This window comes from Planococcus citri, chromosome 3 (assembly GCF_950023065.1).
Source record: "Planococcus citri chromosome 3, ihPlaCitr1.1, whole genome shotgun sequence".
In the NCBI taxonomy this organism is placed as follows: Eukaryota; Metazoa; Arthropoda; class Insecta; order Hemiptera; family Pseudococcidae; genus Planococcus; species Planococcus citri.
The window spans coordinates 11,004,330-11,030,684 of record NC_088679.1 but is presented as its reverse complement, the minus strand read 5'-3'; the positions used below and the strand labels follow the sequence as shown (position 1 = coordinate 11,030,684).

The following is a 26,355-nucleotide window of genomic DNA, read 5'->3' as shown; positions in this document are numbered from 1 at the left end:
CGTCTCGTTAATGACTCTTTGACAAATAACTCTCTCTGACACAATTTTCAACAACATATTGTCGAAATATGGCGAGGGTGGCGAGGCGAGATGATAAAAAATGCGTGATTTCTTCACAAAATCATCGATTCGGTTTAATGATAAAATTATACCTACCAACATTGACGAGAGAAGTGAAGTGCTCGAGTATTATAAGCTACACGTCGTCGTCGAATTAAAAACCAATAAAAACCAGGTCCGTATTACCTATACTCTAATATGATGCGGCGTTGTTCGCATTCATCGTCTTCTTCTCATCTTATACGAGCAGTCGAGCACATAACCATGAACCCAAAGCATTATGCGTATTCGCATACCTGCGACTCGATACCGGTTAAATAATTCGCAATCGATTTCGTCGAAAGTGAAAAATCATCAATTAAACACACGTCGAGTTAATTAAGTTGGGAAAAAATTTATTCCATATCATGGTCGAACAAATGAACGAATACCACGTAACCAGCTACCTATGGCGATTTATCGATAAGAGATGTCTGAAAAGGATCATCTTTTCTTTTTCTTTTTTTTTTTTCAACCAAAGGTACGCATCTCCAAATATAGATATGATCGAAAAAATTTCACAATAATCTCGATATATGCAAGTACAACATGTAATATGTCGTCAGTTCCGCATTCGCGAACACACATAGTACTTGCAAAAGTATAACTGTCCAGGGAGACTTTCTACTCATGAAATTTACCCATCATCGTTAGAGCACACAACTCGAGTCAGCGAAGAATTTCAAAAATGTCGTTTTACTAAATTACACATGTACCTATATCTGCATTTAGTTAACTGCTACGTAGGTACATATAATATAAACAATAAAACACATTTATGAATTTTGCAGCGGTATAATTTTTTACCCAAACTGTCGAGAAATTCGCCTCCGAGTCGTAAAAAAATGGGGGAAAAAAAGAACTTGGTACATCGAGTTTAAGATTAATTCGTTGACCGTACAATAAACGTGTAGCCGAGATTTAATCTCGTCCCCATATGCACTTGCTTTCAAAGCTCTAAACGATGGAATTAGGTTAGAGTACCAGTTTATCAGGCTGGTCAAATGTCATACTTGCATAAGTTGATTAAACAAATTACTATATATCGTCTCGCTGTCTCAATTAAAATTAAAATAAAAAAGAAACATATGTACCTACAGCTATATAGCTACCTGCAGGTAGAAAGGGGAGAGAAAAGGAGGAGAGTTCTCCATCATCTTTATTAGAGTTTGTATTCTTTACGAATCGTTAACCGGTGTTTTCGAGTTACAATGTAGGTATAATGTATCATATTCATACGAGTCGACCCGAAGACTTTTTTTTTATTATCGTATGGGTAGCTTAGGAGCATTTTAGTGATGCTTTTCGCAGCCTAGTTCGACCCATTCGTCGGTGATTATTCTCGATGAAAATCGTAGGTAATTATTTCTACTACTGCTGAGGTATCTGTGTCTTTCTCTGTTTCTTTCTTAACGAGAATTCGTAACATATTTATTTATTATTTAAAACCTATTACGTAATCGAGCGAAGCTATGTGGCAGATACCTAAGGCAACTGATACGGTATCCCATGGTATCGTAATTTCTATTTATGATGAATACAAATACACGCTGAATGCTGCTACTTATTTCATAAATATCGTATAGGTTTTCAAAATCGGTATAAGAGTATGTGTAATAGTGTAGAAGGTACTGAATTTATCGAGCTTATTGATCGAGAGTATGCTGAGTTGGAAGAAAGGGGTTTTTGAAGCAAATTTTTGGAAAAAATGGGATGTGATCGGTCAATTAAGTCACTGACCTGCTCATATCGAGTTTTCAAGAAGTCGAGTTTATTTGGAAACATTTCAGGGTATTTTTTGAAAAATTTGGAATTTGTCAATTTTTTTTTAGAAAGTCCAGAACGGTATAAAACCACTTTCAGTCAACTCAGCATCTTGAAAATAGGAAATTAAGCTAAATTTCAACTTTCCGTTTTGACTGGATACAATTTTGGGGAATTTTAAGTTTCAAAAGCTCAAAATGATTTTTATTTTTTGCCTCTTTTGACCATATTACTCTAGTTTGATTTTTATAAATTCGCCCAAACTTTAAAAAAGAACTCCTTTGAGCAGAGGGGGGGGGAGAAGGCATATGCCATGAAAATAATTTAGAATACCTAACTGAAATGTGATAAAATATCTTACTTGAAAATTGAAGAAAATATTACAAAAATGCCCAAACACTAACAAACTGCAAAAAATTACAGAAAATTGATCAAATAAATATAATGTCATCTTTTGAAATTACCTAGATGAAAATTTATCAAAGATAACGTGTCACACAAAAATTGGAAAATAGGCATAAAAATGACAAAATTGATGGTTTTTGATTTTGAAAATCACGAATTACAAATCATGAAGCAAGTCTGAAAAAAATACAGAGAGATTCAATCCGAAAAAATAAGCCAATATTTGAACTCAACCCTTTGGAATAAAGTAGTTGATAGCAGTAGTCAGGCCACTTTACTTTCAGCGAGGTTTTGAAATTTCTAGAGGTCTTATTTTTGAGCGATTCTCAGTATCGATCCATCTATATTTTTCTCCCAAGTAGGTATCGATAATATCAATAAATATCAATACTTTTCAATTGACTTCAATGACCAACAATGACCAGTTATTCTGCTCGTAATTTATTATGAAATATGGGAATGAATAGCAGCCAAGCCAGGCAGAGCTTGATAATGTAAATATAATTTTTTACTTGTCAGAAATTACATCATTACCATCAAAAATTGATGCTCAAGTGCAAATTACAAACCAAAAAAAGGCGGATAATGTAGATAAGAACATCAAAATGTAAATATCGATACTCATTTGATACTACCAGGGCCAGACTCGCAAGAACACAGAAAATTTAGCAGGCCACTGAGATATCCCATTTTAGTGGCCCTGATTTTGGGCTCCTCATTTAATTATTGGCCAGATTGTTTTCTCCCATTTTTTAAAGTGCAGGACACTGGGCATAAAAATTCATTCAGAAATTTTTCAAGCGCCCCAGTTCTTACCTTATTGGGCCAAATACGTCGCGGCCCACCAAGTTTTTCTCGGTAACTCGGTGGGTAGGTCCAGGCCTCAGTTCTGCAGATTAGTATCAATACCTTTTGATATTGTGAAGTATCAATATCATCGATAAATATAAATACCCATAAGACCTCTAGAGATTTCCGCTTCTGTGCTTGTTTGGTATTCTTTTATGTGAACTATATGCTATACTTACATCTTCAAACATGGCAATTGAGAACAGACTTGACAAAGTTGTGATCTTTGCAGATTCACTAAATTTCATCTCTCAACTAAGATCTAAATCTAAGCAACATCAAATTGCCTCAGAAATCTCATCTCTCCAATGTGACATGGATGTTAACATCATTAACCTTTTAGTTATATATATGGCTGTACTCTAAAGCAAAATTCTCCCACTGCTGTTGTCGCCAACTCTGTCGATTTCAAATTGGAAACAAATGCATCTGTGCATGCCTCAGGAATTGATGTGAGTTAACACTGTTAACAGTAAACGCCACCAGTACTACCACTAATCCACTCCACTAATAACAAAATACACACACATATTTCCTGACACATGCGCAGATGCATTAATTGTTTCCAATTTGAAATCAACAGAGTAGAAGGTCGATGATTAGTTGGTTTTGGTTACCATAGTCTGGATTCTGGCCCACTCAGGAATTTTGGGAAATGAAACAGCAGACTTAGCACCAAAGCAGTCACTCGAGATTTCACCCCCACCAGAAACACCCATCCCTGAGTCTGATGTGATAGAAGCCACATGTTTACAGTTACTTCCTAGCCAAAGTCACACCACCAACATCCAAGATTTACCCAGAAAGCAGGTTGTTGCCTTATGCCACCCTGTACATACAGAATTACAGACCATACCCTCCTCACAAGGGTGGTTCAAAGAACAATAGAAAAAATTTATGCTTTAATTTTTTGAGCTTACCCCCTAGAAGTGTTCCATTTGGTCAGAAAATACTTGACAAAAAATTTCAGGTCAAAAAAATAATATTTAGAGGTTGCGCATGAGAGTTAGATGTTGAGAAGGTATGAGCGCGTCAAGCAAAAACTTCCCACGGTTGCGCGCCGGGGAACGCAGCGTTACATCCCTTTGTTGGATAGAAGCAGAGCAGATTACAACACGTTATCCCCTCTACAATGTATGATAAGTAAGTCTAGTCCTTGGTGGGCTTTTTAAGATGTTATTAATGATGAGTCAACAACAATTTTTCAATTCCAAAGATCACTGAAGGTGAAAATACATGTGAAAGATTTGAAAAGTAAAGAAAAAAGTACAAGTATCAATTTGAGGTTGTATTATTCTATTCTACTTGGAAACCAAAGGGGAAAAATTTATGGGATAAATTTAACATTGAAATATGAATATTTTATAAGATTCAGCACTTCAAGTTGATGTTTTATCAACTATCATCAATTTAAGAGCTATTAGTAGGGCAGAAGAACATATTCTTTGGCATATTTTTTTCTGTGCTATTAGGTAGAGAATATCCAACACATCTTTGCGAATCAAGAGATTTCGAGTCGAATAAGCCAATGTTGATTGGCATATTTTAGCATATTTTGACCATAAATGCACGTTTTAGCATATTTTTACCTGTTTTAGCGCATATTTCAGCATATTTAATCAATTTTTACAGTTTTTCCCTCTTTTTGGGGAATATTTTCAAAAAATTTCAAAATTTCACTTCTTTGTATATTTTTGAACACAAACTTTTTTGAGTGGATTTTTTTGTAATCTTTTGTAATTTTTTGAACACACATTTTTTTGAATGTAAAATGTCAACACTGCATAAAAAACTGCCTCAAAATATAAGATTTATCACTTTATCAAAATTATTATTGTTACCTTCGAATTCACTTTGTTTTTCCCTGTAAAATGATACCCATATTGTGTAGGAAATGATGGGAATATTTTGGCATATTTTGACTTTTTAGGGAATTTTTTGGCATATTTTTGACAAAATTAGCGCATAAAATATGCGCATATTCTAATTTTTTTTGAGCATATATTTTTCTGCCCTAGCTATTAGGTACTTACAATTAGTAAAAATGGAATTTTTTGATTTCTAAATTCCATAATTCGGGTTCAAATGAATTCTACAGCCAAGTACAGTTCGTAGAATCAACCCCATTGAGCTTCGTTGCGTTTCCCGCAGCGCCATAGTGGGAGGTATTGTGCCTGCGAGCACTCGTAGCTCTCAACATTCAATGCTTGTGCGCGACCTCTAAATATTATTATTTTTCAACAAAATTTTATGGTGTCATTTTTTCATCAAAAGGAACAAAATTAGGGGGTAAGACCTTGAGATTTCCAAAAAGATGTTACATGAATCACCCTACTCCTCACCCACTCTTACCTCTTCAAAAAAGAATCCCCACTAATATGCTCTACATGCATAGTCCAGCTCACTATCTCTCACATCTTACTCACCTCACCTGTCAAGATTACACTAATTTAAGAAAGTCACTAAACCTTCCTAAAACTCTACCTGAAATAGCTCAAAACCCTTCAGTCTTACTATCCTTTCTCCAAAAATCCAACCTCCTTTCAGTAATGATAATAACCGTAAAAAATAGCCTACATGGCAGGATGACCAACCAACAGGAAACCGGTAACATTCATTTAAATTCAGATCAAAATTGAAAGCTCTTGTACCTCTCATGGGTGTTCAGATGCCATTTTGAGTATCAGTTAATTAAAAAGTGGGCAAATAAAGACTTCCGTAGAAACATTTTCCAATTTTTGAATGATTGCTTTCAATTTTTGTACTCGCAAAATTTTGAGCTTATGCTTTAAAAGTTCAATTTAGAGTTTTTCAAATTATTAATCAATGACTTCAAAGCTCTTGATAATTCTCTTGAAACCCCCAGTTCAAACAGATTTTCAATTCGTCTTGATATACGAGCTTCCAAAAGTTAGCAGTTCAGTAAGAATCTCAAACACGTGAGAATCACGAGCCCCCTTCCCCTGCATCGTAGGACCCTATTTAATTTTCGATTCTAGCCGATATTCGTATTGAAATATCGCACCCTTTTCCTCTCTGTTGCGTACGCATAACGGTACCAGATAAAATCGTACAAATATTTTATGGTTGAAAAAAGCTTTCAATTCCTATATATCCACGAACAGCTGATACAAATTTCACAAATTGGACAATGCTGAGAGCCAGTTAAATTAATCGAACCTGATATAAAATCAACTGCACTTAGGAAAAAGATACGCAGGCGGTGCACAAAGACTCCGGTATAATAATACACAATTTCCGACGAGTAAATTAAATAATTGCCAGTCGTCGGCGTCGTGGTACTTAAAACGATAAAGTATATTTACAAACAGAAGCGGCCGCGAGCCATCGAAATTAATTCCTTTTTAAAACACACAAAGTTGCGAATCCGAGAATACGAGTACCTAAATATTTAAATTCGTGGCAATTTCCAAAAGTGTATGAGTAGAAAGTTATATAGGTACGAATGTGAGGTGTAGAGCGATCTTCCATAAAAACGGACAAGTCATCTCGACTATGCCATAATTCATAACACACCTAAAAAGATTATACTACGAGTATCAATCAGAATAGGAAAGAGAAAGCATCATGGAACGGATGCAATCGTGGATTACAAACGCAATAATAATAATTACCTCATATCCTTAATTTAAACAATGCTAAGTACGCGTCAGCTTCGACTCTGGTGTCGGCCACTCGATACCTGGCCAAGTACAGGTAAAAAGGCATCCGTCAAAACTAATCGAATAAAACTTTCTCGATTGATTTGAGCCGTCCAAGGTAAGAAGAAAGAGAGAAAAAAATCCATTAGTTAAATTTTTCATACGTGAGGTAGCTATTGGGTCATTCCATGCCAAATCGGCGGATTTTTGCACGAGGGTTCTTCGATTTTTTTCAAAATCAGATCTTGTGTAGAGGTCATCAAACGATGACGAATGACGCAAACCGGACATTTTTTCGATTTTTTTTGACGGAGCTGTGGCGCTTCAAAGTTCTCCAAAATGGCCGAAAATGGAAAATTTCAGTTGCGAATTGCTCCAGTTGTACGTGGTATAGAATTTTGATCTTTTTTTCAAATTGTAGTACTTTGAAAGGGTAATCGACGAATTATGTCAAAATCAGTGCTGCCACTTTCTGAAACCTAAAAAACTCGATTTGAAAACTTATAATTTAAATATAACCACGATGTCCACCAGTAAAAATTCTGAAAAAATTCTCAGTTTTAGTCCTTTTTATGTAGAATAACATATCAAAAAATTGGAGGGGCATTTGTTTTCATTTTCGAGAAAAAAAAATTAAAAGTTTTATTTTCATTGCAAAAGTACCATCAGAAACCTAAAAAATGAAAATTTTTGCATTTTTGAAATATTTTATCAATGTGTAGACGAATATGTGAAAAAAATCCTCCTCACCCCAATTTATCAACGAATTGACATTTTTCGTGCTATAATTTTATTTTAAGAGTGAAATGTATTGAAAAAATGACGTCGCCGTTAAAAAATTGGGGTGACGGGGATATTTTTCACACATTCGTCCACACATTGATAAAATATTTCAAAAATGCAAAAATTTTCATTTTTTAGGTTTCTGATGGTACTTTTGCAATGAAAATAAAACTTTTAATTTTTTTTTCTCGAAAATGAAAAAAAATGCCCCTCCAATTTTTTGATATGTTATTCTACATAAAAAGGACTAAAACTGAGAATTTTTTCAGAATTTTTACTGGTGGACATCGTGGTTATATTTAAATTATAAGTTTTCAAATCGAGTTTTTTAGGTTTCAGAAAGTGGCAGCACTGATTTTGACATAATTCGTCGATTACCCTCTCAAAGCACTACAATTTGAAAAAAAGTTCAAAATTCTATACCACGTACAACTGGAGCAATTCGCAACTGAAATTTTCCATTTTCGGCCATTTTGGAGAACTTTGAAGCGCCACAGCTCCGTCAAAAAAAATCGAAAAAATGTCCGGTTTGCGTCATTCGTCATCGTTTGATGACCTCTACACAAGATCTGATTTTGAAAAAAATCGAAGAACCCTCGTGCAAAAATCCGCCGATTTGGCATGGAATGACCCTATTTGATATGAACCGAAGGTAAAAAGTAGATTAAAAGGTGATTCGTGGAGTAAAAAAATCCAATCTTTGGTAATTTAACCGACTTCTAACGGTGTTGGTTTGTTGTATTTTTTTCTCCTTACCTAGATGCGTATTTTTCTCAACTGCTTCGCGTTCGTGTAATCCGCTAATTGAGATTTATTTTTCGCGCACTTGTTTATTTTTTTCGACGATTTTGTTGCCAGAATCGGTAGTATGAGTTCAATACTGTCGTCGTAAATATTTTTACCTCGTGATGATAAAACCCACGGTGCTTTATCTCTCGTCGTCGACGCCAAATGAACCCGAATAATGATCGTAGAGTTGTGAACCTGTCTGGATAATTTTCCGTCATAAAAGTGCCTTAGTTATTGTACTCGTATAGATTCACAATATTCAGAGTCACGTTTATGAAATGTAAGAAAAAAGCCCAACGAGTACCCACGATAATAATTCACCGATCGTCGATCGAAGAGCCAAAATAACCACACCGAGTCTATTTACCTTTTTTACCTGTCTCTTCTCTCTCATCCCTCGATAAAGTTGATACTCTCGCTCAATTATTGTTAATCAGTCGAAGCCGTTAGAATGCACTAAGCCGTAAAATCAAGAAGTGACAGTAATACTCATTTAGCTTTTCGATCGACTGTATCGTATCGTCGTCGCCTCTTGTTGTAATTTTTATTTGATCATCGTCAATATTTTGACGTCGAAAACGTGAATGAGAACGAGTACGACCGGAATACAATGCACGTGAAAATCAGACAATGAAAAAAAAAGGACGCACCGACGACGATGCATCAGTTGAGTCGATTTCAATTTCGCACGTGTTTTAATTCTCCAAGTGCACGTGAAAATTTTTCAACCGATAGAACTACTTAGATGATTTGTGATGAGAGGAAAACTAGAACAAGATTTTGTCGTCAAAATGAAATGGAATTTTCCTCCATCTTTCATCTTTATTGAACTGACAATTCCAGGTCCAGATCCAGATTCATTACATGCAAACGTATGGCTCGAAAATTCCTATCTATTCTCATCATCATCATCATCATCATCATCATCCCTTTTTCTGTGAATGTTTCAACACACCAAAAAAAAAAGAAGAAAAAAAGTACATAGTAACATTTGTTCGAGGAAACGTCAGAATGTCAGGACTCGTTTCACGGTTAAAATAATCTAAAAATAACGTCCCCCTTCGATACATGTCAAAATGAGCAGCATCTGGTCATTGTTTTATGTATACAACATATTCGAGTAATAGTCTCTTCTTCCTCTCCTCCCTCGTTCGCTCTATCTCGCTCTGCTCTCTGGACTTATTCTATTCTTGCCCTTGGTACAGAAACGGGAAATGGTTTGTGTTTTTTGTTTCAGTCTCTAATTATGGCACCCGGATTGCGTATAATTACTCGCTGTGGTGGGAATTTCACGTTGCAATTGCGCGATGAAATTATTTTCAATGTTTTTTTTTTATCTCGATAGTTTTTCGATAAGTAATTGGAACATTGATGATTCGATTATGAGTCGTTTGTTCATTATTTGTATATGTAAAGGGGATCGATTTGTGAGGTAATTTTTTCGATTCTGCAAGAATATCGATACCTAGCATTACCTACACAGTGTTGCCATCTCGGAAATTTTCATTATGCCAGATAGAGGTAAAAAATATGCCAGATGCGGTCCAAAATGAAAGAAAATTATCTACGTATGCCAGATTTTATTATGCTAGATTTCTAAAGCCATCTTTGCTAGTGTACGTTGATTTTAAAATTTTTCAACCATTTTAAGTGAAAAATGTGTACTTTTCTCGGCAATAAAATATGCCAAATTATGCTAAAAATTATTCTAAATAATTATGCCAAATTTCTGTTCGGTTTTTTCGTGTAACCAGTCATGAAATAGGCAAAGGCAATTAGTAACAGGGCAGATATTCTAAAAAAAACATGAATTTTCTTCTGTAAATGGTTGAAAAGGACACCTAAGAAATCTTTGCCCTTTGTATTAAAGACTAAAATGAATGAAAAACATCAAATTTTTTGTTCTGAGCGCTCAGTTTTGAGGTTGAATTTATGCCAAAGTATGCCGAGTTGAAAATGAATTATGCTAGTAGATTTTTATTATGACAAATGTAAGATCATGATGCTAGATCAACTTCAAATTATGCCAAAACTGGCATCATGATAATTGATAACTTCTACTTTTGGTATCAATTTTGTCAGTTTTCTCATTTTTCATAATTTCAGGTCCTGTTTAAATTTTTTTTATGAATTGCCATTTTTTAAATCTTTTTCAACCATTTTAATGTATGTAATTGAGGCCAATTTTTCGGAAAAAATTCAATTGAAAAAATTAGAAAATTCTTTGTTTTAGAATTTTTTGACAATTTTTTCGATTAAATTTTAAATTGAGGAGTCTGGAATTTTTTTTAGATAGGCAGGTAAGTAAGTAAGTAAGTATATTTAAATAAGAATCAAAAAAGAAAATTTTTTAAAAATAATTTAGTGGAGATTTTGGCATAATTTAATTAAATGTAATAGGTAGGTAAGTATACAAAAAAAAAAAAAAATTGCGATGGCATCATTGGGGCAAAATGACACCTGCTTTTGTTCTGTTTTGACTTTTCTATGACTCTCCCTCAATGTTCGTGTCCATTGAGAATAGTTTCCAGTCGAAATTCTACGTAAAAAAATTACTTGATAATAATTTGAGCTTTTTAACAGTAAGTTACGTCAGAAAAAAACTAAACACATTCCACAGGCAAGAAATTTTACCTTCTACAGTTTTATTCACCTTCATTTTTCTCGTAGCGTTTTTAGTTTTTCTCAAAAATTGATTTTATGTAATGGAAATATTTTGAAAATTTCAAATTTTTTCATCATAAACGATCAATAATCCACGTTGAACTTTCTGTATTCGGCTCAAAATGCAAATCTCAAAGATGAAAACTTCCGAAAAAAATAAGTCCTATCATCGATGGGTTTGTTTCCCTTCAATTCTTCAAAAAACTTTTTGTTTTTTTCAAACACTTACGAGTCAAGTTTCTTCGATCCAAAAATCTAAATTTTGAGAAAAACTGATGATTTTTTGAATAAAAATTGTAGAGCTTGAAATTTACGGTAGATATTGAAGTGTAAATAGGTCTTTCTTCAAACAACATTGTTTTTGAGAAATTTCGAGTACCTATACAATTAAACATTACTAAGTAATTGTAAGTTTGACTCACAACTGGACGATTTATTTTTTGATTAAGTGATTCCAATACAAAACGTGAACCACCCTTAATTTGTTAAAATTAAGGGGGAAATGCACAATTTTTTAATCCACTGTACACTCTCTGAAGAAATATAATGCTGAAGAGGGAGTAGCAATCATTTCAGGATCTCCACACCCATAATTTTTTCTATGTAAGTATTCGTATGTACGTCTCAGCTGTACAAACACAAGTGTTGATAGCTTCAATTTTTTCAATGTAGAATATAATTTTTATCATCTTAATCCAACATCACAAGATAATAAATTGGGGTTTCAAAAATTATTCCCCCCCCCCCACCTCCACCACCACTCAAAGTCACATGATAACATTTTCTAGCAAGGGAAAAGTCTCCGAATTGAACGAAACCATGCTAAAAGAGTACGTCAAGAGCTAAAGATTATTTTTGAATTTAAAAAAAAAAATTTTTGAAGGTAATTTCCAAACTTTTTTATGAAATAAGTATAATTTTTTTTTGAGAAAGGTGAACCAATTTTATAATGCTCCAGCAATTTTTCAATTTTCTTCAGATTTATTCATCAAATCATTCTAGAAAAGCTGAAAAAATAAATTTTTAACCAATTTGTAAACTCCAGAAAAAATGAAAAAAAATAATTCACTGCTGAACTTGCACTTCTGGGATTTTGTGCACACCGATCAAAGTTATATGCCCAAAAGTTTACTTTTATAGCCTTTCGAGGGTGGTTCGGAGTTTCTGGAGAAAATTTCAAAATTGCTGGAGACTCCAGAATGGTTCAAAACTAGTAATTAGTTGTTGATAAGTGAGAGTTGAATTGAAGGAATATTATTGAAATTGGTTCACTATGCTAAAAGAAATTATAATTATTTTGTAAAAAAGTTTTAAAATCGCAGCTTTTTTGAATTTTTGCTGAAATTTTGGTTAACGAGTCTTCAGGACATTTGTACTTATTGGAGAACCCCCCCCCCCACCACCTTGAAAAATGTCAGTTCAAAAATTTTTCTGAGAAGAACTAGAAACAAGCAACAAGAAACAGAATACTGAAGGCGACTAGAAGCAATAATTCAACATGTCAGCTAGAAAAACAATGTGTAATATTCTGGCTAGATTTCATCAGCTAACTTAACTTTAATCGCAAATAATCGGTTCAATTCGTTTAATCGCATATAATCAGTTCAATTAGTTCATCCCCTAATTTAATAAAAAAGTATAAATCAAATTATTTACTCACGCCATCCAAGCTCATTAAAGGTAGTAAATTAAAAACAAGACACTTACCCACGGTTTTCAAGTCAATTAATAGACGATGAAATTTTGTAGCTGTGGGCTCTTCGTTTCCCACAGCCACCCCCGATTCACATGATAATTCGGACCCCCGATTCACACGATAATTTGGAGCTCATAAAAGTCAAATTTGAAATCTTTATGGCTCCGGGCTCACGTTTTCGGCTCGCGCTCTCAACCATTTTTGATATAGCAAAAACTGAGATTTGAATAACTTTGATTATTTCACATAATAAAAAGATGACACTTGCAACAATTTGTACAAGAGCTAATGAGCTCACTAATTATTCAGTATTGAACCCTTTTTCATTTGTCGCGCACACGTACCCTCCAAATTGCAATTTTATGATGTCGTAAATGTCACCCGCATTTCGAAATCGCGCATCCCTTTTTGATTCTTTCCCAAAATAAATTTAACCAACTGTCTAACCAATTTGCGGACTTCGAAGTCCTCCCTCTCAAAATCGGACCAATTTTGATTATAAATACAATTAGGGTGAGTTAGCAAATCCTCAGTTGTTTTTCGGATCTTCTAATAGATACTTTGAGTTCTATTTTGCGGTTTTGTTTTCGACTGTCTATTTTAAAAGTTCGTTACTGAATTTTGTTTCATCGAGTTTATATTTTTGTTATTGTCGAGTTTGCAATTTTTGTCAATTGTCGAGTTCAGTTTTACTAATTTTTTGTTCAATAATTTCTGAGTTGATTTCGAAGATTTTAATCGCCAAATTAATTCGTGAATCATTAATTGAAATAATTTTCATTCTCAAATTATTAACGTTCTTTTAATCGCGCATTTTGTAAATTTTACTTCCGCGATATTATTTGAGAATTTCGATTCGCGAATCCAGCGGCACTTGAGATTTCCAGTTTTATTTTCTGATTATTTGTAAGGTGCACCCGGGGAAGTTGGAATTCGGGGTAAGTTAGAAAACTTGCTCTAGCACCTAGAGGTTTATATCTGGCGAAGTGCCACTAAAGGTGACTTGAGGGTACTACCCCTGCTTCATCACGGCATAAAAATTTTCGCGATTCAGTTTTATTTTAGATGTGTTTGGTTCAATTGTATTTTGTTGTTGTTTTGAACTTGTTTTGAATTTGTTCTAAAATACAGACTTTCTATCTCTTAGTTTTTCGCATATAGCGGACGAACCGTGCGTCCTAGTGAAAATCTGATGAGAGTGATCTCAAAGAGAATTAAATTCTCTACAATTTTGTATCTATGCATTTTTTCTAGGACGCTCCGTTTGTTATCTACACCTCTGCAAAGTTTAGCCTATTCTGACTTCCCCCAATTGGGGAAAGTCAGAACAGTTTATATTTTATTCCACTGAGCGAAAGCTACTGTGTCAATCGCGCTCAAATTTTCGCCATAGGTTAAGAACCCTTATGGGAACCTACATAATAAATTTGATCCATATTGGTTCATTAGAAGGGGAGTAACAGCTGGTCAAAGTTGAAATTGCGAAAAATCATTCTGACTTGCCCCGGTGCACCTTATTGTACAATTTATTCTACTTACTTGGTGAGTCTCCTTTTGGAGTTTTATTTATTTATTTATTCAGATTTTTGTAATTAAGTATTTTTCCTTTTTACTTCGCCTAAACTTAAATTTCTATTTTTTTGTGTGTGTAAATAAAGATTTAAATATTTCCGATTTTAAAACAGTAAATTTAGATTTTTTATTTTAATTAGATTTTAAAATAATTTTCTTATCCAAAATTTTGTAAATTTATATCTCGAGTTTATCAAATTAAAATTTTAAACTTTAATTCTCAATTTTATTGATTTCAAACTTGAGGAATATAACAAATGTTTAAGTAACTTTCAAGACTATTGAAGAATTATACAGATTTGGATCGATTGTTCAACCACCATTTTTATTACCTAATACCATCATCACAAAATATGTTATCATTGATACATTTTCAAAGGTCCATAGCTCTTTCAATACTCTTCAAAATATACAAACTGCTACATAAAAACCATCATATCTCCTCCACTTTCTTCGTATCTCTCAAAATTCCCGCCGTTCGACCCCAGGAATCCACACTGCTCTCACTCCATCCTAACACTTCCTATGTACTTCATTAAAGCTTCACACAGGCCGTAATTAAATTTGAGAATAAAAAATAAAAATCTGCTCGCGAATCGATTTATCGTATCGGAACGGTAAGCTAAGGTAAGATTTTGACCTATACCTCGACCTTAGGTTATACGAACGGCTACTAAATCTCACCGGCACGATTACTACATAATTCATAAAATAGCCTTCTCTGCAACATCTATCAAGAGTAGTTAAATGTAAATTTACATTTTCAAGAACACTCCGCAGCTACACAGAGGTGTACACGATGGCGATGTCGATGGCGCGCTTTCATTATAATACTACAAGTCTATACCTAACATATAAGTCGATGGTACTCACACTCACACATTAAACTGGCTATAGGTTGTTACGTGCCCATCAAATAGCTATGCAAATTTTCCAACTTGATACAGTTATATTTGATGGAAAGTAATCTGAATTCGAGAATTCACCTCGAGACAAGATTTTTTTTTCTTCTTCTTTTTCGAACGCTTCGAAATACTCGTACGTATGGATTTCATTCGCACGAATCGATATACTCGTAAGGAGTAGGTAAAAATTCCAATGCGGTTACTAAGTAAGTATGGAATCGATATTATAATAGGGAGACTTTCACTACATAAAGGATCAAAAAAATCGAATTAAAAATAGTCAAAATCAGATAAGGGAATATCGTGCATATAGCTGGGTAAGCCTTACACCGAGCATCGAGAAGTATTTTCAATTAGTAAAGATTTATATAGATCTGGATCGAATTTACGATCATGTTATGAACAAAACACCATCATAAAAAAGCTAAGGTACATTCTTAGGAGGTTTTTAAATATAATTAAATCTTCAACCAGTGTATACAGGTATAGGTATAGGTACATCTGGGGATACACGAAGATTAAAATAAACACTTGTCGGAGCTACCTTTACGCTTGGTAAATCACTGTAGTAGCTATAGTTGGATCACGAACAATGTTCGAAAATACTGCACAAATTACACAAGTGCCTATACGACGAGTAGGTAAGTACTTATTTTAGTTTGTTATTCTATTCGTTGTTTGCGGATAAAAGTTTTGCATCGATCTAAGGTACTGTCTGAATCTAAGTACCTATTGAAACGACCAATGCACATTCCCTTTTCATAAAATGCCGATGAGCAAAATTATCGATAAAACAAAGGTATAAGAGTATAAAGAAGAAACTAGTTTGTTGATAGGACGTTGTCGCATACGGCAATATATCTGTCTAACTAGTTTAATATGGAAGTAAATTAACGATCTGGTTAAAAACCTCCGACTCTGGACTCTCAGAGGCTGGTATCGTATACCTATACTTCCTCTATCTACAGTCCAGTCCACATAGCTTTTATATTAAAGTCGTATGTGATATTGTGAGATGCAGCAAAATTCTAAATAGTATACTTTCTACAGACGATGAGAGACGTACCTCTAGACAGCATTTCAAAAATATCTGATGTAATCTACACAAATGAAGTCATCAAAAACCACTTTTTTTTCGGTAGGTGAAACTGAACCGTCGTTACCATTTGTTTTTATATGTATTAAAAACACAAACACGCAAACCGATGATATTTTTTTTTTTATTAAACGAAAATGAAAGTACGTATACGTTTTATTCATCAAAGTTTTTATAACGTAGGATGCGAAATTTCTCCCCATGTCTATAAGACAAAAACCTGCACATTTTAACAGATCATAAGCGAGTATTAATAGGTACCAGATAGGTAAAGGAGGTATATAACACGGAGCTTGTTAGTAAATTGAAAAATTGGTGTTTTTTTCTACTTTAATAAGGTTGTAAAAGTTCAATATATTATAGATATTTCTTTATTCGGATTGCAAACAGATGTAAAACCATGCTAGATTTTTATTGAGTTTGTTTACGAGCAAAATACACATGTTGTACGTCTACTAAAATGGATAGGACATGAATCGAGATAATTCTTTAGACAAATCCATCTTTCCGTAAATGTAACCCATAAACCAATACCGTCGAGTTATTTTACAGGTTTCTCGAGTTTACATTCAAAAGCTGTTGTAGATATTCATGCGGAAACGAGATCAATTAAGTTGGCAAAACTGATAATATTTTGATGCGAAATTGCAAATGCGAATAACCCGAGAGTAGAAAAAAAAAGGAATTTGCTAAGTGGATGACCTCTTTTAAAAGTTCAATTCTGATGGATTTGAAAATCTAGAAAAAATGCACGTACCCTGTAACTACTTTAAGAACCCCTAATTCAGCTCCTTGTCCGGCCACTGGGCACAAGTCTCCTGCTGAAAATCAACTTCCTCGTCAATTTTGGTCAAAATCGAGAACTTTTTTCAGTTGACCCCCCCCCTCCCTCCTCCTTACTGGTCATACTGATCAGAATAATATATTAATTATGAATCAATTTTTAGCAATATTACAGTTTTAGAAGTCAATTTCAAATGCAGTTGAATTTCAAAATGTGGCAAAAAAAATTCAATGCACGATTTTTAGAGCTTTTGAAGCAATTTTTTTTATCATGATTAAATTGAAAATCTATGAAAAAAAACTATCCATGATGATTCAATCTACCACCTTGAATAATAATATACCAAAAATCAATTGATCAATAAAAATAAAGTTCAATGACACCCAAACTTGAAACTGAGGGAACAAGTTCTCGATTATTTTAATTGATTTTATTGACAAGATCGCTATACTTAGGTACATTTCCAGTTTTTGGGACCGAATCAAATAAATTCTGGCTTACTTTTTGTGGGGTGGGAAGGGAGAAGAGGCAGGAAGAGGTTCTCTCCAGGAGCCCAAATTTAGGGATACACATATTTTTTTAACGTGTAGGGAAGATCATATCCATAAAATTACAATAAAAAATTGTTTGATCAGAGCATTTTTTTGAAAAATGGAATAATTTTTTATCACAGTCGATTTTTGTTGACTTTCCAATTTCAACTCAAAATATGTAGGTATCTCTAAAACAAAACTTTCCGGAGAAAAAAAGACCTGAATTATCTGATGAAAAATTTGATGGGCAACAATTTTATTTCTCTTCACTTTTTCCTTAGTTTTTCTCAAAAATTAATTTTTTTTTTGCGGATCATTTTTTTTTAAAGTCACGATTTCTCATCACAGTCAATTTCAGTTCACTTTACAACTTCAATTCAAAATATCTTAAAAACAAAACTTCCCCAAGGGAAACACAAAACTCTTTTTTTCTTCATTTTTGTCATAAGATACATACTTTCTCCTTAAAATTGAGCTCTTACAGTACAGGCTAACTTTTTTTTTTAATGCTCTCAGAAACAAATCATTCCAAAGAAACATAAGTTCGATTAATGGGAAAATTTGTGCTCGTTTTTCTTCAGTTTTTTGCTGGCAAATTTCTGAAAAATGACATAATTTTTTGTTGAAATCATTTTTTGTGGAATTTTTCAACTTTCACTAAATAAACGAAGTGCAATTTTTGATGAGGAATTTTATGCTCTACAATTTTGTTTCTCTCTTTTTTTTCAAATCTTTATTTTTTTCAAAAATTGATGTCTTGTGCAGATAACATTTTTTAAAAATGACATACTTTTTCATTAAAATCAAATTTTTGTTCAATTTCTTCAACTTCAGCTCAAAATATTCCAAAAACAAAGTTTCCTAATGAAACACGAAACACAGCTTTTTATGTAATGGAAAATTTTTATTTTTACTCTTTTTTTTCTTTATTTTTTGGTACAATCCTCGATTTCTTTCGAAAATTGATTTGTTGTGCAGATCAATTTTCGTTCAACGCTCCAACTCTTGCTCAAAATATTTAAAAAACAAAAGCTTACCGAGGAATATGAATCTGACTTTTCTGATGGGAAATTTTGCAATTCGCATTTCTGTTTCTCTTCAGTTTTTTTCAAAAAATCATTAGTTTCCTCAAAAAAAAGATGTTTTGTGATGACAAAACTTTGAAAAATGTCATAATTTTTAGTCAAAATCAATTATAAAAATTATATCTAAACATTCAATTTTTTTTAAAAATATAAAATTTAAAGAACTAAATTCTAAATTTATTCCAGAAATTAATTCTAATTCACTTTCTAAAAAATCAAAAGGAATACGATTTAATTCCACTAATAAAGATTATTCTTAAACTTTCCAAAATTCAACTCAAAATATCTAAAAAAAAATGGTTTTTCTCAAAAATTGATTTTCTTGGGAAATCAAAAAGTCATAATTCTTCAATCGCAATCAAATTTTGCTCACTTTTCAACTTCAACTCATAAAATCAGAAAAAACAAAGTCTGCTGCTGGAGGAATTCAAAACATAACTTTCTGATGGAAAATTTTGTCCCAAGAATTGGTTTTTTGTGCAGATCAATTATTTTAGAAACAGTCGTGATTTTTCATCATAATAAAATGTTGCTGAATTTTTCAACTTCAGCACAAAGTACTTCGGAAAAAAATCTTCCTAGAGGAACACACAACACATCCTTCTGATGGGGAATGTAGTGCTGTACAATTTTGTGTTTTTTTAAAGATCCTTATTTTCTTCAAAAACTGACGTTTTGTAAGAGTAAATTTCTGAAAACCTCAGAAGGGCACAGGAGCAAGTCACGCTCTTTCTTTGATAAACTTTGTACTCTGGAAGACGTCTATTTCACTGCATTTTTTAAAATGAGATTCTTAGTTCTCAATTCTCTGGAACAACTATACATATTTTATGCAGGTCAATTTTTCAAACGTCATCTGTTAATCGCTGATTGCAAGAGAGTTTTTGCGTTTCTTAAACACTCCAAATTAATTTTGAGTGTTTATCCTATGCATTTTTCGAATTGTTTTTCATAATTTCTAATACAGAAAACAATATTTTTATCAACATATTAAATATGTATCGAATGAATTTCTTATTATATTTAATCATTTGACATAAACAAAGCATTAATATAAGTACTAATAAAAAATTAAATGACATAATTTTTCATGACAATCAATTTTAGTTGGAACTTAGAAAAATTGAGCTCAAAATATCTCAAAAACGAGATCCTCTAAAAGGAAATTTTTTCCCCTCAAGATCCTTCACTTTTCCAAAAAAAAAAGAAATCAATTTACTACAATTAAATTCCATCAGTTTTTCCCCATAAAAAATGAATCTTGAAAAAAAAAAAAGTTTTTACGAGAAAAATGAAGAAAACCAAAATCTATGAGCATAAAATTCTCCACCAAAAATGGTGATTAATTTTTCCAAACAGGTTGCCTTTGAAGCTATTTTGAGCAAAAATTAGGAAACTCGACTAGATTTCCTTTTTTATGAAGAGGTGGGGGGAGGGGGGAATTTCCAGACGTACGATGCTATGCTTTTTTACGCCATTGTACTTTGTTCGTGACATGAAAATGATTCCATTTTCTTCTCATTTCTTTCGAACACTAAAATTATCGAAAATCGAAGTTAAAGGTTATCGTAAGTGGATGAAATTGTCATCAAAATTGAAACAGTCAAGCTGGAAAAGATAGGGACAAAAAGAATGATTTTTTCGATTCAATTTTCACGAGTAATTCTGTCAATTTTTGAAGAGATCAAAAGCTACTGCCTTTTTCTCTTTCACTCAGCACTGTAATTCTGGTGAAAAAATCTCAAACAATTATTAGGTACCTATGTGTATTTTTTATCGATGAATTTTTGGATTTCTGTAACGAAAACAACCGTAAAAAAAGTTCAGACACCCAAAAACCATTCTCATCGTCATAGAGAAAAATCAACCCAACGCATCCCAAATCCTCACTCACTCACTCGAGGAAGTCCATCTTCACCTCAAATCCACACACTCGAAGAAAAAGGTATCCAGATCCACCTCATCCTCATCGTCTTTACGAGTTCAACCTCTTGAAATACTACGACATCCCACAAGACAGCTGATCTTACAAAAGACTGAAAAGACCCATCATTCCAATATTTCCAGTAGTATGTACTCGAAGACTCTCTATTGCTCGAACAATACGCTGACAAGCCCGCTTCTTACACACGAGAAGACGCGTACTGCAGAGAAAGGTTATGAAAACATATTGAAAAACGCACCTGCTTTAATCCATCCAAACGACTCATTGATTTGGAATTTTGTAGATGAAAGGGTGCAGATATTTCCAGCTGTCTAACGGTGGTCGTACGACCTTTGTCAATTTTTTTCTTGATTTTTGATTTCTTGCCGTCGTAGTTACCTCCCCCATCTTCGGGTTCGGATTGCACTTCTCGGTACTCCTGCTTGAGGGATCTTCGTTGATTCGGGGTCTTCATGTATTTCCTTCTGGACGCTTTGGGCGAAGTGATGGGCGACGAGACCGGCGACGTTAGCGGACTTCCGATGATTTGGAACTTTTGCACCAACGAGTTGAACATAATAATGGAAATCGATTTAAAGATGATCGATTAAAGGTATGTACTGTATGTAAATACCGGCGAATTATCCGTATCCATATTCGAACTACTAAATGGGGGTACAGCACACGTTAGTTTTCAGCGAGTAGGTACATTCACCGTAGACCTAGACGACGACTCGTAGGTAGTAGGTACATTGCACTCGGTTTTCCAACATCACACGTGCACCGAGTCACCCTTTATTTACTTATTTTTACAACTCGAAAAACACTCGAAACGAAATAATATCTTCGAATAAACCGAAACCAAAGTGAAAAAAAAACGTATTATAAAATGGTAAAAAAGTAGTGAAAAAAAAACACACGAACTTCGAGTACTGTAGAGTAACGAAACAGAGCGCACTAAACTATCAACATCACACAGGTAGAAGCTACACAAAACCAGTTACCACGTCGCTTAGATCGAAAATGCCTTCGGGAGAACCACGGAGATATTAGACGGACGCATGGTAGGTCTAGGTAGGAAGGTACGTCGGGTATAAATTGCCGATTGCGTACACTACACAGCATAGTCAGAGCTACACAGACGCATACCAGCGCAACACATGCTTCGACATCGGCTGATCCGATCCCCGCACAGACCCGGACGACTCTGACGTTCGTTGCGCTCTCGGTGCCCAGACTGCGGTGTATCGAACGCAGTTCGCGGTCCTGGTGGCGCTGGAGCTGGAGCTGGAGCTGGAGATGGGTAAAGAAAGGGTAAGGGTACGTACGACGAGTATGTGAACCACTAACCACTATATAATGTACGAGTATTACTCTATGTTAGACAGAGCAAGCCGCCAATATGAGATTGGTCCAGAAATGCAGATTCCACAACAGGGATGCAGGAGCAAGAGCCAAGGAATTCAGGCAAAAATTTGAAAAATCCAAGTCTGCGGAGTTTTTTGTGGCAGTTTTTGAGAAATTGAGACCCCATAGAGGAGATCATGCTTGGGAACAGAGGTACGATCTCGAAAGGAGTGAGAACAAGTACACAAGGGCATTGAAATTGAAGGTTATAATCGACGAATCGATCGTAATATGGGTACAACTGCACTTCGATGACCTGACAACGTTGCACTTGAGGAATTTTTCGTTTGTTATCAAATTTTCTGATATGCACATTCCATCGTCTCGAATTCCCTTCAATTCCTGAAGGAGATTAAACAGGGAGTCAATTTTTACCAGCTTATAGCTGTGCTCAAGTGCTCTCTTATTACATACATTCACCTTGGAAGTTAGAACTCCTCTTTGTATTTTCCTCGCGACCTATAAAAACAATTTTTCGATGATTTTCCTGTTATTATCAAATCAATCATTGCAAAAAAAAAAAAAAAAAAAAAAACGAGAGCTGAATGAGTCATAATTAATTATGATCGCATCCCAACAAAATAACACAAATTAAAAATAAGAAAGGAATTGATAGAACCAAAATAGAAATTGGGGAAAATTGTCTAAGAGACAAAAAATGAAAAATGCCAACTGTATCTAGATCTCAAATTTTCCAACTCGAAATTAAGTTTTCTACCACAAACTCGTGAGGAAATTTTACAACGCAATTTATTGGCTCGAGGACAGTTAGAGGAAAATTGTTAAAATCCCAAAAAAATGGAAATCTTCAACCGTCAATTTCAATTTTTTACTCGGGCGTGTTTTTTCAAATTTTTTAAAAAGTAATCACTTCGATAAAAATAAATTAATAATTTTTTCAACTGAAATCCAATTTTTTCAAGATGAAGATCAATTTTAGTAATATTCGAGACTTGAGCTACCCCCCAACTTCCCATTTCGTTCAATTGACTTCTGTTGGTTTAGAAATTGCAATTTTAAAGTCCAAATTTCTCTATTAATATCAATCAATCAATCAATCAATCAATCAATACATTTATACGAAAATTCAAGGCTAAGAATCTCAATTGAATATTTATGTAACTATATAAGCAGCTATAACTCAAAAATCGTATGCATTTCTCTCTGTTCTCTCAATTTTTCTGAATTTTAGGAGTTTTCAGACACCTCCCCTCCCCTCCCCATAGCCCTCAAAAATTGACATCCAATGTTTATCAAGAAAATTAGACCAAGAAACTACAACTCCAACTTCACAAATCATCTTAACTCCTTTATTAGTTTTTCAATATTATTTTTTCAAAAAGAATCATCATTTTGGACAATGTTAGATGATTTAAAATTTTTAAAATTAATGTTTTAGGTGAAAGAGAGGGGAAAATCCTGCCCCCTCCCACTGACTTTGGTCTCTCGTCCAGTATAAAGTACATATAAACTGTCTCACAGATGTATAAAGAGAAGGGTGAAAGTTGAGAGATACCTAAATTTGTTCGTTTTAATAAGAAATTTTAAAATGGATCACAAAATCAGAGTTCTTATCAAAAAATCGAAGCAGTTATTTAGGAGGTCAGGGTGTCTTGTCTACTAAAATCCAGAAAGCTAAATTCGTGCTGTTTTCGTACTCTCAAAATGAAATTTCGTACCACGTCAATGTCGTCAAATACCCCCCCCCCCTCCCCAATCATCTTGAAGGTGTCCCCAGATTTTTTAACCAAAAATCTGCATTTTATTTCCTTCCTTTTTTTTCTATCTTTTTTTGTTTTTTTGGTACCTAATTTTAGGGAAAATTTGGCCCAAAAACTGCAACTCCATAGAAAATTACTTTCAATTTTTACAATTCCATAAAATTTTCAAAAATGAGCATAACGAAATTTATGCTGTTCAATGGTTATAATAATTTATACGATCCTCAAAAATTAGAAATCAGTTTAAAATTGAAGAATTCAATGATCTCAAAAAGGACCAGAATGATAAAAAAAATATATTAAAAAATACCTATAGGTGAAGAACTTGAAAAATCCCCTTATAGATAATATAATATTTGAAGTATTAAAACTCGGAGCCTTTATCTAAAACTTGCATTTGAATAAATGGGGAAAAAAAGAAAAAGTGAAGAATCGTCCAAAAAAAGTCACTTCACAAAATGATATTATTGTTTCTTAAAAGCTTAGTCTTTATTCAATAGGTAAACAAAACGAAATTTATACGAAATCAGTCGAGACTGCAGACTTTAAATTTGAAAATAACATAAAATGCTCAAGAAAATTGAAAAAATGAAAATATTGAAAAATCACTTTGGATATAAGATTTGAAGTGTCAAACTTATTAATTGAATTAACGAAGTGAAAAATAATTAGTCCAAAAGAGCATATTATTGTTTAAAAAACTTCATCTTCATTCATCAGGCAGTTGAAAAAAATGTCGTTTGGAAGAAACTGATGAGAAAAATAAATCAAGAATATACATATGTGACCCGCTCTGACAAAATCGACCATTTCGACAAAAAAAGTGTCCAAAATAATGACGTTTAAAATGAATTTTAAGAGTTGAAAGACCAGATTTTTGAAGAAAAAACATTTTTTGAAATTTTGTCGAAATGGTCGATTTTGTCAGAGCGGGTCACATATAGCTAAAACACAGATATTATCTAAATATTTAATCAACATAAAAGTCATTATAAAAACTTTTTTATTCTGGTACCTATCACGATAGAGGAGGAGCGAAAAATTTTCTCAAAATTATGATCCGGTTCAATTTCGTAAAGATAAAGATACCTATAAAAGGGTAATCAAATCAATTCCAAGCCTCGATTTCTCGGAGGGCTCTACGTACATCTTATAAAAATGAAAATCCTAGGAAATTGTGAATTATTAATCAACAGTTGTTTAATTTTCATAACTCTACTTTCGAGTTGATGAATTTGATCATTTTTCCCAAAATTATTTTTTTGGAAGAAGGGGGGGATGAAAACCCGTTTGTTTCAGTTTCAGACAGATATTTTTTGGATCTCTATCATGTCTTTTTTGGGGGTTGTATTTTTCAGATTTGGCTCAACATTTCAAATACTTCTACAAAAGTTGACTTACCACGAGTCTTGATGGTTTTTTTTTTTTTTTAAACAAAAATTGAAAATGTAAAAAAAATAACGTTTGAAAACTGATACAACAGCGCGAAAAATCTTTTTAAAAATACTAATAAAAATAATACAGCCTACAAAAATATCAAAATTACAACGTAAAATTTGTTATAAGTATTTTCACAAAGTTGAAGAGAAAGAAATTCGCCTTGGGCTTGAATTTCCTGAAGGGTTCAAGAAATGGAATTCTGAGATTTAGATAAATAATGAATTGTTAATTCTGCAGGAATTCCGCAAGCCTGAAAATTCATTGTAAGCGTCCAATTTCAATATTCTTACGAGAAATAATTGGTCAAATAAATGAATCTTATCTATCCAAGTGTGCATTTTTTATTGAGGAGGAGGAGGAAGGGCCAAAGTGATATTTCCTCAGGACCCCTTTTGACTTCCTGCATAAAAAAGCTCTTCATTTTTCTCGTCTCAAAAAACGTCCAAAAATATTATTTTAAAAAGTTCCAAAAACCTGCTGGAGGCTCCAGAGCTGCTCGAAAAGGTTCAAAAACCATTTCTAATCGATTTGGTTGGTTGAAAATGAGGTGTATCCCAAATTTCAACTTTCTATCTCTATTTGGTAAAGTTTTGATTTTTTCTCATTTTTGGCCCAAATTTGATTTTTAAGAATTCGCCAAAAATTGGAAAATGTACTTCAGCAGTTGAAATTTTGGCTATAGTGATATATTTTTGTATGCTTTTCCAATCTAGCTTTGTTCGGTTCAATAATTTTCCTGTGAGTCTATATTGGAAGAAAAAACTGAGATTTTGGCTGACCTGTCATTCAAAATGGCCACCATTTTTTTTAGTAAGGCCAACTTTTTTTTGGTAAGTTTGCTTCAAAATATTTCTGAGGATGTCCTTTTCAAGAAAAAAGTAGGTGGAGTGGATGAAGATATCCCTATTGCCATATACTGGAGTTCAAAAATCATCTCAATTTAAGTTTAATAATTTTTTTGGAAATATAATAGTACCTATAACACCTTCAAAAATGGCTATACCTACCTTAAAAAGTTATACTTATGTCGGCAAAACGTAAATCCCGCACCGAACATTATACATTTGTGCAGTCAACAAATTACCCTCCCCCTCCCTCTCCCCCTCCCCACTCATAAAAACCATTTCAATCCATACCTCGACCACATTATTGCTAAATTTTGGGAATTCTCCACCAC

The 26,355-nt window shown here is 33.5% G+C and overlaps 1 protein-coding gene across 4 annotated transcripts in view; it reads right to left on the bottom strand.

Moving 5' to 3' along the window:
• LOC135840860 (rho GTPase-activating protein 20-like) overlaps window positions 1-26,355 on the bottom strand; it is a 363,692-nt gene that overhangs the window by 263,855 nt on the left and 73,482 nt on the right. Inside the window, exon 1 of one of the 4 annotated variants that reach the window (XM_065357588.1) lies at window positions 20,870-21,736. The exons of the other annotated variants lie outside the window; for them this stretch is intronic. Coding sequence (XP_065213660.1) covers window positions 20,870-21,187 — 318 coding nt within the window. The 5' untranslated portion in view covers window positions 21,188-21,736. Of the gene's footprint in view, window positions 1-20,869; window positions 21,737-26,355 lie in introns of those variants that run through there. 4 annotated transcript variants of the gene reach the window in all.